Source organism: Rhododendron vialii, chromosome 5a, assembly GCF_030253575.1.
Source record: "Rhododendron vialii isolate Sample 1 chromosome 5a, ASM3025357v1".
In the NCBI taxonomy this organism is placed as follows: Eukaryota; Viridiplantae; Streptophyta; class Magnoliopsida; order Ericales; family Ericaceae; genus Rhododendron; species Rhododendron vialii.
In genome coordinates, this window is record NC_080561.1 from 35,124,761 (window position 1) to 35,142,942 (window position 18,182).

The 18,182-nt window shown below is 37.2% G+C and overlaps 2 protein-coding genes across 12 annotated transcripts; both read right to left on the minus strand.

Moving 5' to 3' along the window:
• Window positions 1–1,014: 1,014 nt before the first annotated feature.
• Window positions 1,015–5,727, minus strand: LOC131326287 (ubiquitin C-terminal hydrolase 12-like). 4 transcript variants are annotated; one of them, XM_058359024.1, is made up of 4 exons: window positions 4,759–5,727; window positions 3,528–3,607; window positions 3,266–3,385; window positions 1,015–2,548 (listed from the first exon to the last, which is right to left on the minus strand). In XM_058359024.1, the coding sequence occupies exons 1-4, from the start codon at window positions 4,775–4,777 to the stop codon at window positions 2,354–2,356; spliced, it is 414 nt and encodes a 137-aa protein (XP_058215007.1). In that variant the 5' UTR covers window positions 4,778–5,727; the 3' UTR covers window positions 1,015–2,353. The 4 variants fall into 4 exon arrangements, with proteins under 4 accessions (XP_058215007.1, XP_058215008.1, XP_058215009.1 ...); XM_058359025.1 differs by having other exon boundaries at window positions 4,755–5,727; XM_058359026.1 differs by lacking the exon at window positions 4,759–5,727 and adding an exon at window positions 4,049–4,190.
• Window positions 5,728–6,263: 536 nt separating this feature from the next.
• LOC131326284 (ubiquitin C-terminal hydrolase 12-like) lies at window positions 6,264–14,730 on the minus strand. 8 transcript variants are annotated; one of them, XM_058359015.1, is made up of 12 exons: window positions 14,594–14,675; window positions 14,418–14,471; window positions 12,956–13,035; window positions 12,444–12,563; window positions 11,623–11,745; window positions 10,128–10,202; window positions 9,906–9,991; window positions 9,701–9,809; window positions 9,342–9,410; window positions 9,158–9,268; window positions 7,327–7,403; window positions 6,264–7,292 (listed from the first exon to the last, which is right to left on the minus strand). In XM_058359015.1, exons 3-12 carry the CDS (start codon window positions 12,986–12,988, stop codon window positions 6,722–6,724), a joined length of 1,374 nt encoding a protein of 457 aa, XP_058214998.1. In that variant the 5' UTR covers window positions 12,989–13,035; window positions 14,418–14,471; window positions 14,594–14,675; the 3' UTR covers window positions 6,264–6,721. The 8 variants fall into 8 exon arrangements, with proteins under 8 accessions (XP_058214998.1, XP_058214996.1, XP_058215002.1 ...); XM_058359013.1 differs by lacking the exon at window positions 14,418–14,471 and having other exon boundaries at window positions 14,594–14,730; XM_058359019.1 differs by lacking the exon at window positions 14,418–14,471 and having other exon boundaries at window positions 7,375–7,403; window positions 14,594–14,729.
• Window positions 14,731–18,182: the final 3,452 nt, after the last annotated feature.

Consider the following 18,182-nt stretch of genomic DNA (forward strand, 5'->3'; position numbering starts at 1 on the left):
AAAGAAATATTAATGATACGGGCTAATGCTTAACAAAGAATTTAAACAGCCAAGAACTGATCTTGGAAAATCAAATCTTGCCTCATTGCATTTGAAATTAAAATTGAACAGGTTCTGGAAGTTCTAGAATGTCTCCAATATTAACAAAGGCATTAAGAGGGAATTTTCAAGGAAAATGTAACTTTAGCATACCGATCTCGATATGTTATTTTCACTTTGTTTTCTGAAAATGAAAATGCTTCTGGAAACATCTGAAGACTCTGGATTATTCACAACAAAATTTAATGATGTGGTTATATGATCGCTAAAATATTCATTTTCCTTGAATATTCGATCAGAAAAATAGAAACGTGGACGAAACCACTCCTAAGCGCTCAAAAGCATTCCTGAGCGCTCGGGAGTCCTAAAAAGCTCATTTGAAAATTTTGTTTGCAACTCTTTTGCCCTTGTTTTATGATAAGGCCATCCAACCACACATCCAACACAAAATACTAGAGTGGACTGAATGGCCTCCCTCAGAAGGGAAACATCCCTTAATGGTTTGAAAAAGTAGAAGAATTCTACCTTCTTGAGTGGAACTTAACTTCTTGGCTGGATTTTGAAGATGGAAAGGAGTGGAAAAATCCAGGAATTAAGACTGAATGTAACTCCTAACTTCCTGCATTTTCTTCTTGATAAATTTATGATGGCTTTGATTTTTGGCAAGATTTAGAAAGTGATTTTTGTTACTAAAAAGAGTTTTTCACCGGAGAATGAGAGAGTAAGGGTGCAATCTTTCATGGTGCCCAAAATGTAGCATGAGACTGCTATTTATAGGGCAAGGGAAAACATTTTTGAATTTTGAAATTTAAAATGAAAATAAAATAAAATAAATATTTTGAGAGGGAAAAACAACATGATTTGGTCTTCTGAAATCTCTGATGGAGGTTACTGTATCAAGACCGAATATTTGAATAAACATGGCCATGTGCTACTGAAAAAGCTAGAAATTCAAAGTAAAATAGTTGACCCGAGCGCTCTGGTCAAAGCTCAATTAACACTAGAGACTTTAAAGGTATGAAAGATTTCATTGACTCATCATAACATGCTAATGCGAAAACAAATTTAACACCATGCGGTTAAAGGGAGACAGCGAACTAGTGACTGTAGCGTTATATATAACGAGAACTCAAGAAAACACTTAAAATACCGAGCGATTAAAGATAGACAGTGAAGCAGTGACTCTAGCATAAATATATCCTTCGAATTCAGTTGACTTAAAAGTGGCTTATAAATAACAAATCCCCAAGTGACTAAGCAGTAATTTTCTCATTAGGTATCAAATAGATTGCAGATGAACCTGAAAGACAAGCTAGAACGAACACCAAAGATATACACACAACCACAAAAAGAGCAAGGAGAACGGTTGACTCATACAGAAAAAGAAGTTGCAATTCAAGAACCCAAGGTCTATTATTCTTGACAGATACAACCACATTAACCAAGTGTACAGGCAACTTAACTGCAATTTAAATTAAAACTTTATAACAGTTTATAACCGACTAATGCATATCCAATTCACTAAAGAAACAATATTTCGAACAGGCCAACCTTAACAATACTCTATGTAGAACATGAACGTGCTGACAAAATAATAGCCTTCACTGGACCCTAAAACTCAGGTAAGCCCAATTACGGAAATTTTCATCAAAGCCATCAAGTACCAAATTAGCCACCGTCGTCGAATGCTAAGTTACTTTATGAGTGTGGACCCTTATGTTTGAATCATAGATGAGAACAGAAAGACTTGGTATAGAAACTTCAATGAAAAGGCATAAGCAACTATTCATTAAGCATCAAAACTTTTAATGGTGAAAAGCATTAGGCGAAGCAGCAAGGCATTTTACTCTCTGGATGTAATATGTATGCAATACAAAGAAAAGATAAGCCCCGGAATCTTTAAATTTCAGACAGATAGATAAACAAGAATGATTTCTTCGAAGAAGTACGGCTCTGATAGCCACCCTAATGTCATCTTACCAGAATGACAACAAGTACATCTTGTTTTTTAAAATTCATGAGAGGCGGCGTTTTAAGTATTAAGTATTAAGTATTAACATCATGATACATTTTGTCACTAAAATGTGATTAAGACTTAGGAGTTTAACCTTTAAAAAATTATTACAGTAATAACTAGCCTGAAGTTTGCAAAATGTTGCTCCAAACTCATGTTCAGACAATGTGACCATCAGGTTTTCATGTGAAGTTCGGCAATGCAAGAGACACAAACAATTGGTGGATTTAGGAAAATAAACATACGCACATGCATATCTTGAAACGGTGAAGGTGAATCTTAAGTGTGGAGCTGTCGTAACTAAAAAATTAAGATAAAGACCAAAGATGAAATAAATAACACCAGAAAGGAGGAAAAGTCAAAAGCATTTACAGGTTGAGCTTCCTCTTGTGGTGTCAAATGCCGAGTTGGACGGTATGTTTTGTTCAAACGCTTTGTCCATAGCCAGAAACGTTGAAATTGTACGGGTATGCCAAACTCTTTGGCAACTTCCTCCTGCATACAATCTAAATATTCGAATGCTATAACAAGAAAAGCAATACGTGGTAAACATACAAACAAAAACTAGCATTATTCATCCGTTAAGTTTGAAGCACTCTCTATTATAGGTACATCTATGACTTGAATCAAGAGTGTTGGCTTGGACAAACGTAAAAGCAGTCTCAAAGGCAGAACAACTAATACCGGTCTCTTTTCTCATGGAATATGTCATAAAACCTTGGCATACAGTTAAATCAATAAGGTAAACATATGGCCTCACAAGAGCTTCAATTGCCAAATCTCTCAATTAACAGTTTCAACTGTCATCAAATAACCGAAGGCCGATTCAGAAACTGAAAGTTCACTGCATTCCCTTCGCATAAAGAACTAAAACAATAAAGGCCACCGATAGGCAATATTTTCCTATCTACTTTTCCAGATACAAAGCTCCTCTAAATGTTAACGAGTGAACCTCAGCAAGTCCGGGTTTCTAACTAGCCTTGTAGACTGAGCTGACCTTTTTACATACTCTGGTGGGGACGCTTGCTCCTTCTATGCCTGTTTCCCTCTCGAATCAAGATGCAAATTTATAATAAGTTACACTTACATCTAAATCCACCAAAAATGGTACTCCAATAAATCAAACCTAATCAAACTAAAGTCATTCTGGTACGCACTTAAACGGTACAAGATTTAAGCAAACTCAAATCCCAGTAGAATGATAAAGAATACCTTAAAAAGGTTAAAATGCATCTGTCTCTCAATACGAAAGCTACGAACTTTGTTATGATCCACAAGGTCAAAAGACATATCCCTTCCAATCTGTTCCATAAGGTCCTCATCGCGAGCAACCTGACTCATTAAATAACTGATCAGCAAAGAATGATCCACAATTAATTTGCTAATGGAATCTCATCATCCATCCCGAAGTGATATGGGCGGTATATTCCCGTCATAACATGAAACTTCAGGGGGAAGTTAAGAAAGTTGTAGCCTTTACAGTAGTATATTGATGTGCTTTTGCCATTTCCGTTCTCTTTTGATACTTTCTTCTTGTGCTTTTGTCAACCTTATCTGCGATTTGAAGTCCGAAGTCCACAGAGTCGGTTAACAATTTGATTGACCAAAAAATCATGAATCCAAGGCGACACTCGATTTGAATTACTTTAGACAAAGTGGTCTGCTATGTTTTCTCCTTGTCAATTAAGCATACATATTACATAAACAAGTGCACGCATGCATTAGAGTATTTTGTAAACTTCAGTGGAGTTTCTGAACCCAATATTTGGTAGGCTAGCTGTGGTATATAAGCAAAGAACAGAAAAGAAAGTAGTTAAGTGAAGATTAAACAAACTGACAAACATTGGAAGTACAATTGTGAAGCTTTGACCTGGAAATTTTAGAAGGGTGATAGAATTATTTCTCTGACTAACAAATCCACATAGAAAACAGTCTGCAAATAAGAAACTGAAGAATAAATTAAATTCATTTATCATGAATAACTGATCACCATACCTATATTCATGAGCGCAGATATTGAATTAGATCTCTAGAGGCCTACCACTCTGATCCCTTCAAGCTTTGATTTTGGGGCATAGTTCCACAACATAATGTCCCTTGAATTCCTTGACTTTCGGGGGGGGGGGGGTGGGGGGCGGCGCATTAATTTAGTGGTAAAACTTTCTAAGAGCAGTTACTAACTATGTGCACATATTACCAAAGGTCTATTTCAAGTCCTCCTCCGATCATTGGGGATTATATAGGTACTGTTATTGCTGTTAACTTTCCACAATACCGTAAGGTCTAGGAATTGAAATAGCTCACAACTCGTGACAAAACTCATCCACCATAGGTTTCTCCAAAGAACTGTAGCAAACGACCTATGAATTGTGACCATGTGAAAAACTAATATTAAGGACTCTAGCTCGAATTAGAATGTCGGCACATCTAAATTGAAAACTTTTGGTCAAGGTTCAATATCCATTGAATGGATTGTCCTTCACTAAGCCAAGGATGGTTTCATTTCCAGCATAAATTAAGGAGTTATGACAGTGCAAGCCCAACCGCATGGTTGATCTTTTGGCTAAACTGAAACTTATAATTTGCACGTATTCGGGTGCCTAAGGAAGTTCCTCATAAATAAACAAATAAAAAAAGAAAAAGAAGAAAAAGAAAAAGACAATCCACACAAATTCCTGACGAAAACAAGAAATTAACATACCCACCATAAACATTTGTGCGCATTTGTTTGCCACGTAAAGTAGGTGGATTGAATAGTGAGTAACTTGTGGTCCGTTTGTGATATGCAACAGTTAGTTGCACACTTCGACAATGGGATAGTGTTGCGGACTTGCAGTATAGGACACCATAGCCACGAAGGTATAGGACACCATATACATCAAGATGGGATAACTTACCTCTACTGAAGAGGTTAGAGTGAGAGAAAAGACAAAAAAACAAAAAAAGGGCAAACTTCACTTATTAGACCCCATTTGGTATAGTTGATGTGCGGATGCACACCACCTCTCCTCTGTTTATGAGCAGGCAATTCCTTGTGCTTTGTGAACTGCGTGCACGTATAATTTTTCCACCCAATTTGAATAACATTACCAAGTCTACAATGCTAGCGGTCCAATCCAGTGCCGAGATGGGATAGGCTCATGTAAATTATACTTCATGATGTTTCTAATCGCATGGGATACACAAACAAACTTACACCAGCAATTGTTGTTGTGTTTCTTATGGCTTAGGTTCTACATTTTTAAACCCTTTTTTGTTTGTTGCCTCAGAAGCTATGTCAAAAACAACTTTAAAAATTTGAAAATATCAGTTATAAAATCTCCATAGTCTCTAGCCCCCATATCAAACAAGACATCGTAATATATACTAGGGTGTGTGCATCTAGAGGAAAAGGTTTTTAACACTGATAGAGCTTCCCAAAAAAAATCTAAAGAAAAAAACACTGCCGGAGGAAAAAACTTCTTGGAGGCCTTTCCTAGGATTAACCCTTCTCTGTAAACCCCAAAGGAGTTGGCCTGGTGATCAAGGCCGGAGACTTAGGGGTTTGCTTCTTCTTGAGGCCTCAAGTTTGAGCACTCTAAGGTGATATCAACTCCTTTAGAGCCTGTCCATACGGACTGTCCATGTGGAGCATTAAGTGGGCCCGCTAGTGGACGGTGAGTTTATGATCTCTAGAATTAAGTTTGAGCACTCTCAGGTGATATCAACTCCTTTAGAGCCTGTCCATACGGACTATCCATGTGGAGCATTAAGTGGGCTCGCTAGTGGACGGTGAGTTTATGATCTCTAGAATTAGTCGAGGTGCGTTTTAGCTAGCCCAGACACCTGCTTATAAAAAAAAGACTCTTCTTTGTAAGTTTTCCCGTTGTAGAAAACGATCACTACACTCACAACTGATGAAACGATATCCATGCGGACAAAAATAGATATATTAGAGCATCTCCGACCCATCTCCAAAACTCCAAAATGGAGAATGGATGTGCAATATCAAAGAGTTCCGATCATGATTTTTTACTTTTCTAATTTTCTCGTCGAGACAGACCAATAATCCACAACAATTTAACGCGAAACTAACAAATGCAAAAAAATAAACTGAATACCCTTGCCACCATTACGATTGGCATTAGGCCTTTGATTACTCACGAGATCAAGATCTATTTGCATTACTCCCACCCACACTAATCAAAGGATTAGAGGTCAGCGCAGAAGATTGCTTTTTGAAACCCATGAACACGTAGATAAAATAAATCGTATGAGAAACTATGAAAAAATCTTCTCATGAATTTCCAATCTTAAACAGAAATTATAAAAAAACCTATTCATCAATCTGTTAAGATATATTAACAGTGAAAAATAGCATCTTGAGACTGTTTCCATCTTACCAACCACCATCCAACGAGCAGTCGTTCGCAAGACGTTTAAAACGATAACCAATGCATGGCATCTCCCTTCAGAAGCTGGTACCATCTATTTGGACCCAGTGAGGTGGGGCACCGCGTAAAGAAACTCGGCCTTACTAACCTGATGCAGAATCCAGTTAATTACACGAAAGATGTAACAAGAGATTGCCAACCTATCTTGGACGCGCAAAGATTTGTGCGGTAAACAGAGTTGTAAATTTAGGACACTAAAGACCTAAACGATACCGTCACGAAAACGTTTCCATTTTTACACAACGTCCAGAAGTAGATAATCATTTACTGCTAGTGAGTTTGGTAAGTCCGTTGAACAATCCTCCAGTTCCGCCTTGGCCCTGACTAACCCTTCTTCGAGTTCACGAACCTTAGCTCTACCCACCTTCAGAGCAGTTTCGCACAAGTCCACATAGACAAGAGATTCCGCTTGTTTATTAGCCTTTTTTGCTTCCTCCAACCTCTTCTTCAACCACGACAACTCCAGCCCAACTTGCTCAAAGTCCTCGATTGAAAGGGTGGCCTGCTTCAGTACATCCTCTTGCACTTCATTGACCTTAGTCGTAGACATTGATTCAACGAACGAGGCGAACGACTCAAGTAGTACAGTCGGCAGTTTTTGACCTTTCATTGAGAATTTAGTGAAAGTGTCCTTGTAAGTGCTGTGGATCCTTTCAAGTAAAAGAGACGCCTCGGAAGAAACCCAATATGCCAAAAATCTGACTTTGCCATCTGAAATGTTGGCAGAGCGAGTCTGCAGGGTTGAACCACCAGAATCGGTGCCTTGGCCCCTTTCTATCGGTTTTGGCTCAGAACAAATTCGACACCTGGAAAAAAAAAAAAAAAAGTCAATATGTTGACAGCGTTAGCTTGGAATAAATATTTTCTCCAATATAAGCATGAACATACCAATATTTGCTGTGATGCTCAGGTTTGATCTGCTTGGATCATTCAAGGGAAAGGCAAATGCGAGAATTAGAGATCTCAACCAGGACTTGGAGAATACCCCAAACCAAATAAGGAAACTAAATTCCACAACTAAAAAATGGGCTAGAGTAGATAAGTAGCACATTTCAGGACAGAGGGATCGATTGGGAAAACACAAATAGCACAACTAGTATAAAGCATGAATACTCCGAAAGTAGTGGGCATGTGGTATCTGATTCCAGGACAGCCCAATACGCATCGGATACCAAAAACAAGTATCTGGTGTTAATTTAAATGTTTTCCATTTCAGATACGTTTTTGGATACGCGCGGGATACGACTGGAACTAAAACAAGATGTTCTGAAGTATTAAGTAACTTAGTAAGGGCCAAACTGTAAATGAAATATAAATATAGATGATTAGTCAACAGACAAGTAAGACTTAAAAAAACCCTAGCCTCTAGAGCAATTGATCAATACATCATTGTCTCTGTTCTGTTCTCTCTTCGCAGGTTTGTTCTCAGGCTCTTAGTTGCAGGAACCTTCAATGTGGGTGGCGAATCCACCTCGGAACCTCACTCCCACGCTCCGAAGTCAGGAACCTTGCTCCCATTGAGAAGGAACCCGCTCCCAACTAGGATAGAACCTCTTAGGCATATAAATCCCAAAAGAAACAAAAATAAAAAGATACCAAGCAAGATAAAAGACAAAGTAATGATAAGATATTAGAAAATTATTAACTTAAATTTGCTCAATTACATAATATAACCATAATATTACTTAGTTACTAAGATAATCTTTGCAATTGACATGAATGACGCATAATAATATTTACTTGCATTACATATTTTCATGTTCATGTATTATTCCTAAACGCTCCCCGTCCCGAAAGAGGAGCTCCTATAATTCTCCACCACTGATCCCACTCCCGCCCCCGCTTTGTGCAACTAAGATATGGAGAACAGCTGGAATCACATATTAAATCTATATATATTTTTATGTTTTGCATTTTAAGTGGTAGAATAATATTTTCTTTTTGACATCTACCTACATTAAAATGCATAAAAATAAATAATTTTTCCTAAACGCTCCCTACGGCGCTCCCACGCTTAGCTCAGGCTTCGAACATAGGGTACAAAGACTGAGCCACCGCAACACTTACCACCTTCTCCAAGGACACAACACATACACCCTACGGAGAAGGCATGTGTCATGTCAGACAATGACGCTCTTAGGACGCTTCTAAAATCGTGTCCGACTAAAAGCATGCCCGACATTTCTTCAGTTCATACACTTCACGGACACTTTCACAAAACTTCTTCAACCCTCCAAACGTGCCCTCCCGGAATGAAACTCATTAAGTAAATGTGGTGCATTCTGAAGACTGCCACTTATGCACTCTAAATACGTATTGAAACATGCGTAAGATGAATACCTCATCTGCTTTACAATGATGTGCAAATTTTCAAAACTATCCAGAATGCAAGCATTATGCGAACAATAAATGCCAACCTTACAAACGTGTTGAATGGCTACTGTTTTTCTACTTTGTATAAAAATCTTGGTGACCACAATTTCAAACACAAGTTAAAACTGAGAGACTCATGGAATATTCAAAGTGACTTCTGTGAAATATACCAGGGTCACACTGGGCTCATATATTACTACAAATCCAAAGTAAAGAAGAATAAAACAGAGATTACACCTGATGTCCCACAAAAGTCTCAAAAGAAGTCGAAATCACATTGCAAAGTCTCATTGAGTACCTGATGATGATGCACATATTTCAGAAATGAAGGAACATCAGGATGCCCACATTGTCCGCTACTTTCAACTTGAGGTGATTTCTGAAAGCAAACGATGTCACCATCTTGAAGCTGCAGAAGGAGAACAACATTTAACTTATCATATACAATCAGAGAACAACTTTTGCAATTGACATGCTTGTACCTGACTACCACGGAAAGTGACCATCTTGTCCACGGGTTCACACATGACACTTGGTTCAAATTTTATTTCCTGAACATGAAAATGATTTAAGATGAATGTGGACTAAATCCCGAGCTGCCAGACTACACAGGAACTACGAAGTTAATTTGCCCTATCGTTCACCATGCGCACTCCTTTCTTTGTCTTTACTTGTCTGAATTTACAATACTGCCCTTTTATGTGTGAAGAGGCGAATATTTATGCTGTAAATTCAGAGGAATAAAGGCAAGGAAAGGAGTGTCGATATTAAAGACATGAGTGCAAAAATCACTACCCAATGACAGGATATCTAACAATAGCCTTAGAAACAACCGATTTACTTCAAAGAGTTGAATATCTTCATCAGGAGCAAATCCAGCCAACCCATTAATCTTTGCCAAGATTTCCACTGGCATTCCACTGGCCTTGACATACAATCGCCCAACATAGCTGACAACATATAAAACAGCCTCAGAAACCAACCGAGGTGGAGAGGACAACCCAACTACATGCAACACCAACCCAAGGAAAGCAATGTTGAAGTACCTGAGCTCCTCTTTCAAAGGGTCATAAAGTTTGAAAAAAAGAAGAATATCGTCACTACAAACAGTTGGAGGAATCTTTGGCAGACCCTGCATGGTTGTGATCAAGGAGTTCAGGACCTAGAGCTCCATATGTATATGAGGAATATGACGATTTGACCCAAATAAATGTTATTTAAAAATTTTGAGCAATCGGAAAGATGAAATCAGATTAAATAGCCACTACCTGTCTACTACGTTCCACTTCCAAAAACAAATTCAACTCTGCATCATTTGCCTCGGGTGCTCTCAAACGTCCAACCTACAATGTGTTGAAGGAATACCAAAAGCCAGATCAATTTGATCAAAGCTCATTGAAAGATTTCATTGACTCATCATAAGTTCATAACATGCTAAAGAGAAGACACAAACACCAAGAAATTAGAGAGAGAGAGAGAGAGAGAGAGAGAGAGAGAGAGAGAGAGAGAGAGAGAGAGAACTAGTGACTATAGCATAAATATGTCCTCTGAATTCAATTGACTTAAAATTGAAATTGGGTTATACATGGAGACTTGGAATACTCAGTGCACCACAAACCCCCTAGTGACTCAGCAGAAATTTTCTCATTAGGTATCAAATAGACTGAATGCAGATGAACCTGAAAGACAAGCTAGAATGAACACCATAGATAAACACACAACCATAAACAGAGCATGGAGAACAATTAAATCATACAGACAAAGAAGATGTGCATTAAGAACCCAAATTATATAGTTCTTAAAAGAAACAGCCACATTAACCAAGTCCAGTAGTCCACAGGAAAGGCAACTTAACTGCATTATAAATTTGAAACTTCCAAGGTGGACTTAAAATTGCAAGTTATAACCGACTAATACATATCCAAGTTGTGGCTAAAGACACATTATATTGAACAGGCCAACCAAAAGAGTCCACTGGACCCTAACACTCAGGTAAGCTCATTACGAAAATTTGTATTAAAGCTGTCAAGTACCTAGTTAGCCAACGTCATCGAACGCTAAGTTACTTTATGAGTGCAGGAGCATATGTTTGAATCACAAATGAAAAAAGAAAGACTTGGTATAGAAACTACCACGAAACGGCACAAGCAACTATCCATTAAATATAAATATAGAAACTTCTAAAGGTGAAAAGCGTTAAGCAAAGCAGCGAGGCACTTTACTCTCCAGATAAAATGCGTAAGTATTAATAAAAAAGATAAGCCCATGGAATATCTAATTTTCATACAGATAGGTAAACTATAGTAATTTCTTTTAAGAAGCATGGCTTACAGCCACACTGAAGTCATCTTACCAGAATTATTACAAGTAGCTTGTTTCTTAAAATTCAAGGGAGGTGGAGTTTTAAGTATAACATCATGATAAATTTGTCAGGAAAAAATGAGTAGGGCTTTAAGTTTACTAAAGATAAATAATTTGCCTGAAATTTGCCAAAATTGAGCTCAAGCTTGTGTCCATACAATGTGACCATCAGGTTCTCATGTGAAGTTCAGCAATGCAAGACACAAATAGTTGGTGGATTAAATATATACACATAAGCTCACATATTCTCAAGTTGTGAAGGTAGATCTTAAGGCTGATTAAGGTAAAATGCTACACTAGGAGACTATATGATATGGAGCTGTCGTAACTTTAAAAAAAATTAATGAAAAACCGAAAAGAAAAATGTAACACCAGAAAAGATGAAAAGTCGAAGGCACTTACAGGTCGAGCTTCCAGTTGTGGTGTCACATGCCAATGTGGACGGTATGTATTGTTTTTGCGCTTTGCCCATAACCAGAAACGTTGAAATTGTACAGGTATGCCAAACTCTTTGGCAACTTCCTCCTGCATATAATTTCATTATTTGAATGCTATAACAGGACAAGCAATATGTGGTGTCATGAAAACAAAAACTACCATCATTCATCCATTAAGCTTGAAGTACTAAAAAATGATAGGCATATCTACAACTCGCATCAAAGCGTTGGTTTGCACAAAAGTAAAAAAACAGTCTCAAAAGCAGATCAACTATTACCGGTCTCTTTTCCCATGAAAATATGTTATAAAACCTCAGCAAATGGTCAAATTAATGCACTAAACATGAACCTCTCAAGACCTTCAATTGCCAAATTACACAATTAACAGACTAATTGAAACTGTCATCCCAGAACAGAAGGCAAGTTCAGAAAATAAAGTCCACTGCATTCCTTTTGCACAAAGATATGAAAAAGGTCACTGATAGACAACATTTTCCTGTTCAATTTTTCAGATACAAACCTCCCCGAAGTTAACGTGTGAACCTCAGCAAGTCTGGGTTTCAAACTAGCCTCCTACAATGAACCGACCTTTTTGTATACTCAGGTGGAAATGCTTACTCCTTCTATCCCAACTTCCCCCTTAAATCAAGATGCAAATTTTATGGTTCCCCCAAAACATGGTTCTCCAACAAATCAACACCTATTAAAAACTAAAGTCATTCTGTTATGTTATTAGCCACGCAAAATTTAAGCAAACTCAAATCCCAAAAGAATGATAAAGAGCACCTTAAAAAGGTTGAAAGGCGTCCATCTCTTAATACGGAAACTACGAACTTTGTTATGATCCACAAGGTCAAAATATCTATCCCTTCCAATCTGCTCCGTCAGGTCCTCATTGCGAGCAACCTGACGCATCAAATAACCGATTTAGCAAAGAATGATCCACAGTACATATATTTGCTAAAGGAATCTCATCATCCATCCTTAATGATTTGGAGTGGTATATTCATATCATAAAATGTAACTTCAGGGAGTGCAATTTTGTTCACCCTCCTTAAAAGAGGGTGAACATTACCCTCTCTCTTATTGGTTGAGATGGTGAGGACCCCATCAGAAAGTGATGACATGCTTACCATGCAATACATTTTTTGGTAAGCATGACATCACTTTCTGGTGAAGTCCACATCATTTCAACTAATAAGGAGGAGGGTAATGTTCACCCTCCACTTAGGAGGGTGAACAAAACTCAACTCAACTTCAGGGGGGGGGGGGGGGGAGGGGGGTTAAAAAGTTGTTACCTTTACAATGGTATAGAGATCTGCTTCTGCCATTTCCTTTATCTTTAGGTCCTATCTCCTTGTGCTTTCATCAACTTTGTCTGGAATTTGAAATCCACAGAGCCAAGAACAATTTGTTTGGCAAAAAATACGAGGAATCCAAGTGGACATTAAATTTGATTAACTTTACCTAAAGTGTTCTGCATGTCTTTTTTCCATTAATGTTGCCTATTAGGTTCTCCGAGTCAATTGAATGTACATGAACAAGTGCACACATGCATTAGAGTATTTTTGTAAGCTCCAATGGAGTTTCTAAACCCAAGGTTTGTTTGTGGTAGTTATGGCATATAACGAAACTACCAAAGTACAGAAAAGGAAGTAGTTAACGAAGGTGGGGGTGGGGTTGATTAAGTTATTTGCGGGAACCTAGTTAGTTGCACAGTTTGACAATGGGATAGTGTTGCAGTTGTAGGAAACCATATCCATGAAAGTGGGCTAACTTATCTCCATGGAAGAGGTTAGAGTGAGAAATGATCATGCTATGAATAAAATTACCAAATCTGCAAAAGTAGTGGTCCAAGCCATTAACAACATGGAATAGGATCCTGTAAATTATACTTCATGATATTCCTAATCCCATGGTATACACAACTTACACAGCGATCAGTCTGTTTATTATTGGTTAAGTAGTGACCAGGTGTTTCCTGCGGCTTTAACTCAGTTCAAAACTTCTCAGGTGCTATAAACACTTATGGGCCCAGCTTCTAAGGGACTTTTTCCCGGCTTTAATTGGACTACCGCTAATGGACAGTGGAATTGGTCCCCGTAAAAATAGTTGAGGTGCACGTATGCTTGTTCGGACAAATCTAAATTATCGAAAAAAGTACTGGAGCTGTAAACCTTTTTATTTCTTCCCTCAAAAGTTGTGTCAACCAATTTAGCGCTACTTCTATTTTTGGCAAATGGGCCAAAAACAACTTTAAACAGTTGAACGGGGTTGGTTTTAGAAACTCCATAGTATTTAACCCCACGCCCAAATGAGCAATGCCATAAACACACCTTTAAAACACAACTCTCGACGCAATCGTGTTCGGAATGGTTAGATGCACACAGATTCACATACACTTCCGGACTTAAAGGTGTGGTGTGTTCCTGGACCTTTTGTACCCCAAAATAAACGTAGTCTTTCATTTTATGGCGCCTTCATCACTGCATTCAGTGGAATAGGGTTTTAAAATACTGATAGAGGAAAAACCTACTTTCACAGCATTAAGCCCCGTTCCTCTTAGGTTTTTGGGCTTCCTTCTCGTTCCATCCTCATTTGAATTTGTTTCAACTTTTGTTGAGCTATTTTTGGATATTTCCAAAAATCTTTGTAAAAATTAAAAAAAAAATTACTTTTTCGACCGCTCTCACTCTCGTCAGAGAGGAATCACCTGACCCAAAAAAGGAAAAAACCCAAAAAAGCCAAGGAGAACAACACCTGACCCTTTTCTGGAAGTTTTTCTCGGTGTAGAAATGGGCTTCTTATGAATTACTGTTAACAACCAGAGGAAAGACGATGATGAAAGAAAAGGCACTCACAACTGAAGATGATACAACATACATGCATATCAAATACTATATTGCAAAATTCGGTGATGGAGGTTTTGTAATTACCAGGTACAACGTCAGCGGATGAATCCAAAGTTGTTTAAGCAATGTAGTTGTCCTCTCTCAATACTTCTGGTGCGGTAATGGTAAAGCTAGTAAAGCGACAGCTCTGTTTTTGGCTGTTTTCACGTTGGGAAAAGAGAAAAGAATCCAATTATTCTTTTCTTCGACCACAAGCAAGGGCGGAAGTAGCACAAGGTTAGGTTGGGAAACGATTCCAACAATGGCTCCGTTTGTTTCGGCGTAAAATGTTTTTCAGTAAAATATTTTACCTATTTTTTGGTGTTTAGTTGTGTAAAAAATGAGAAAAATATTTTATATGTAAAACTTTTTCTATTAATTGGATGAAAATGACTTACCATTAAATCTTTCGTAAGTTATTTTCTAAAATAAACCTACTGCTTTCTACTGCAATTCTCACTACTCAGTTTCATCTATTATTAATCCTAACTCACGTTCAATTCCAATATTCTCATATTTCTCCACCGTTTAATCCTCTCCTCTCTCTCTCTACATTTTTTTATCGATTTCTGAAAATATTTTTCAAGTGACAACCAAACACCGAAAAATAAAAGTTTGAAATTTGTTTTTTGAAAAAATATTTTACATAGAAAACATTTTACATTGTAAAACATTTTACATCGAAACAAACAGAGCCAAACTAAAAAAAAAAAAAATTATATGTAAATTTTTAGTCCAAATGAATTTAGTCCAACCTATCATCCGTTTGAATCGGTACAAAAATTTTAATTTTTTTTATCCTTTTATCCTAAAAGTCATAATTAATTTTTCTAGCTAGAGCTTTTATAATCAAGCATCTAGCATCTGCTCTTTATTTGGTATCCTATATTAATTATGATTCTTTAGAATAATATGATCAGAAAAATAAAATCTTCATACCAATTCAAACGGATTGAAAATTGAAGCACTTGAGATACTTGCCAAAATATTGTAGCGAAATGTATTTTACCTAACTGCTGTGGGTTTTCCCAATTTTTGATAGCTATAATAGCTAATATTCCATTTTTGCTACTCTACTATGCATGCTCTAATCGAATAACAAAATAAAAGTTGAGAAAACACTCTTTTGGCCTTGTTTGTTTGCTAGTTTTGGGTATTTTAGTGATAATGACTAGAGAGATAAATAAAGTAATGATTAGAGAGGGGGTAATAAGTAGAGAGAAAAATAAAAGTAATAATTGAAAAAATAAAGTAATAATTAGAAAGAGAAATAGAGTAATGATTAGAAAAAACAAAACTAAAACAAATTTAAAATTACAAAACGGACAAAGCCTTTGTCGTTGTTCAAACTCTTTTGTGCTTTTCTTTTGTTTATTTTTTAAAACTTAGATGTTCTTGTACGAGTTTGCCTCTTTTTGGTTCATATATATAGATTTTGGTTAGCCAGGGCGAAATAAATTCATGGTTCTGCCACACAAAACCTGCACTAACACGCTCACATTTACATGAGGACCCCAACACTTCCGGGCTCTAGTACGTGTGGGACTCACGAATAAATATGAATGTGTGTACAAAGTGTTTGTGGTTATAGAATTTTCCAAAAGATTTACCGGATTAGTTCGGTTGGTTGGTGGGTTTATAATAAAGTTTTGGCGTGAATGCAGAAAAAGAATTAATTGAGATATGCATAAACTGATCCGGATACTTACGGTAAACCCAAAAGGAAAAAAGAGACCCATACCATAGAGAAATTTTTCAATGCCGAGTGGGCATGGGCCACGTGGTGCCGAGCACGCATCTCGGCCGTCTAAACGTATTTTGGATGGCCTAGATCTATTTGGGTTTGAGGGGGTGTTTTGTTAATTTTATATTAAAAAATTACCTAAACAGATCTGAGCTGTCCAAAACACGTTTGAACGGCCGAGATTGTGCTCTGCACCACATGGCCCGTGCCCACCCAACACTGAAAAACTTCTCCATCCTACTAACCAACCACTATCGGAACACGACTGGAGTCACTGGGGATATCTATCACCAAGCGCATTACCCGTTCTTCGCGGCACTTAAAAAAATTGTGTTATGTTTGGCTCCGACTATGGTTTTTGTTTTTTTGTTTTTTTTTTTAACAAAATGTCTATAGTTATTACCATATTATTTCCAACCATATGCAACTAATAGATTCTATAATTATCAACATGATCAACTATCGAAGAGAGAGAGGGAGAAAAAAAAAAAACTATGTTAATAATGATTAATTATGAGATCTCTATATAGTAAGAAAATGAAAGTTGAAATTATCAACTTATTAATTATTAGAAGAACATTCACGAAATGAAAGATGGGAAGATGGAAATCAATCAATCAATCAATATTATATGCAAATGTAGTGAAGTGTTGATAACGCTTCAAAATGCAATTCCTAATTTCTTAGGATTTTGAATTTTTTTTAATCAACAAAAATTGGGAAAGAGGGAAACGGGAGAGAGAGGGAAACGTGGGGGCTGGGTGGAGAGAGAAAGGCGTCCCACATTCAAAAGAATCAAAACCACACCACCCATAAAACCCATGTTTGTCCCAGACTCGAACCCAAACACCATGCAATCCGGCCCGCCCATTGATGATTTCAACAATTCCACAATTTTACCCCATTGATGATTTCATGATCTACCTCCTCATGGCAATCATCTATGATTCCTTACAAATTTCTTAGTACTAAGTTTGGCTCCGTTTGTCAAGAGAATTTGCCCGAAACCTTGAGCACCAAAATTCGGCTTTGTCAGTTTTTTTTTACCAAGAATTCGTTCACTGATTTTTACTACCAAGCTCGGCTTTGCTACATTTGTTATGAGAATTTTTTCTTTGAGGTTTTTTTTCCTACGGAGTTCTATTACAAGAATTTGTTCACGGATTTTAACGGAAAGGTTAGTCCGTCTGTTACGATATATATATTTTTTTTGGGTATATCAAGATGACATTGATGGTGCAAAGATCCTATATTTTTGTTAGTACATTCAACTCCAGGAGAAAATTACTAGAACACATTAGAATCCCATTTCTGACCACTGATGTTCACATGCATCCACATGTGCTTCAAGCAAAGTGCAACGTTGAAGAATGGGCTTTTTTCGTTTGGCTATATATATTTTGCGTGTAGAATTATAGTCCACACGCTACCTATTATGCCATGTATTATATTGGGCGTGCATGTTAATCTTGCCCGTGCATATTAGTCTCGGTGCATGGGGATTAGAGGAGGGTAATCAATTTCAATAAAACATGGGTATACCATTTGGTGTACACCAAATATACACTGTGTTTGTGAGACCCATTTTGGAGTCCCACACAAATGATCAGAGCCGTCTACTTGTTTAAAACACTTTTTTAAGCATACCTTTAAAAAATCAGCTATATCAGATATTGGTAAATGCTTGATTGATTCTATGCCCAATGTTTGATTGATTATGCGCCCAATTTGTTGACAAAAAATTAGGTGTAAAATTGATCAAGCCTCTACCGATATCCGACGGAGCTGGCTTTTTACAACGATACTTATAACATTACATTTAAAAAATTAAACGACTCTGATCATTTTTGTGAGACGTCGAAGTAGGTTCCATGAAACGCGGTGTACATT

Coding starts and splice junctions, on each gene's coding strand:
- LOC131326287 (XM_058359023.1), bottom strand. CDS start 3,668: ATGATTTTTTGGTCAATCAAATTGTTAACCGACTCTGTGGACTTCGGA. Junction 3,386..3,527: donor ATCAATATACTACTGTAAAG/GCTACAACTTTC, acceptor TTAATGAGTCAG/GTTGCTCGCGATGAGGACCT. Junction 2,549..3,265: donor TGCATTTTAACCTTTTTAAG/GTATTCTTTATC, acceptor GATTGTATGCAG/GAGGAAGTTGCCAAAGAGTT.
- LOC131326284 (XM_058359013.1), bottom strand. CDS start 12,988: ATGGCAGAAGCAGATCTCTATACCATTGTAAAG. Junction 9,810..9,905: donor CCTTTGAAAGAGGAGCTCAG/GTACTTCAACAT, acceptor ATATGTTGTCAG/CTATGTTGGGCGATTGTATG. Junction 9,411..9,700: donor AAGATATTCAACTCTTTGAA/GTAAATCGGTTG, acceptor TTTCATGTTCAG/GAAATAAAATTTGAACCAAG.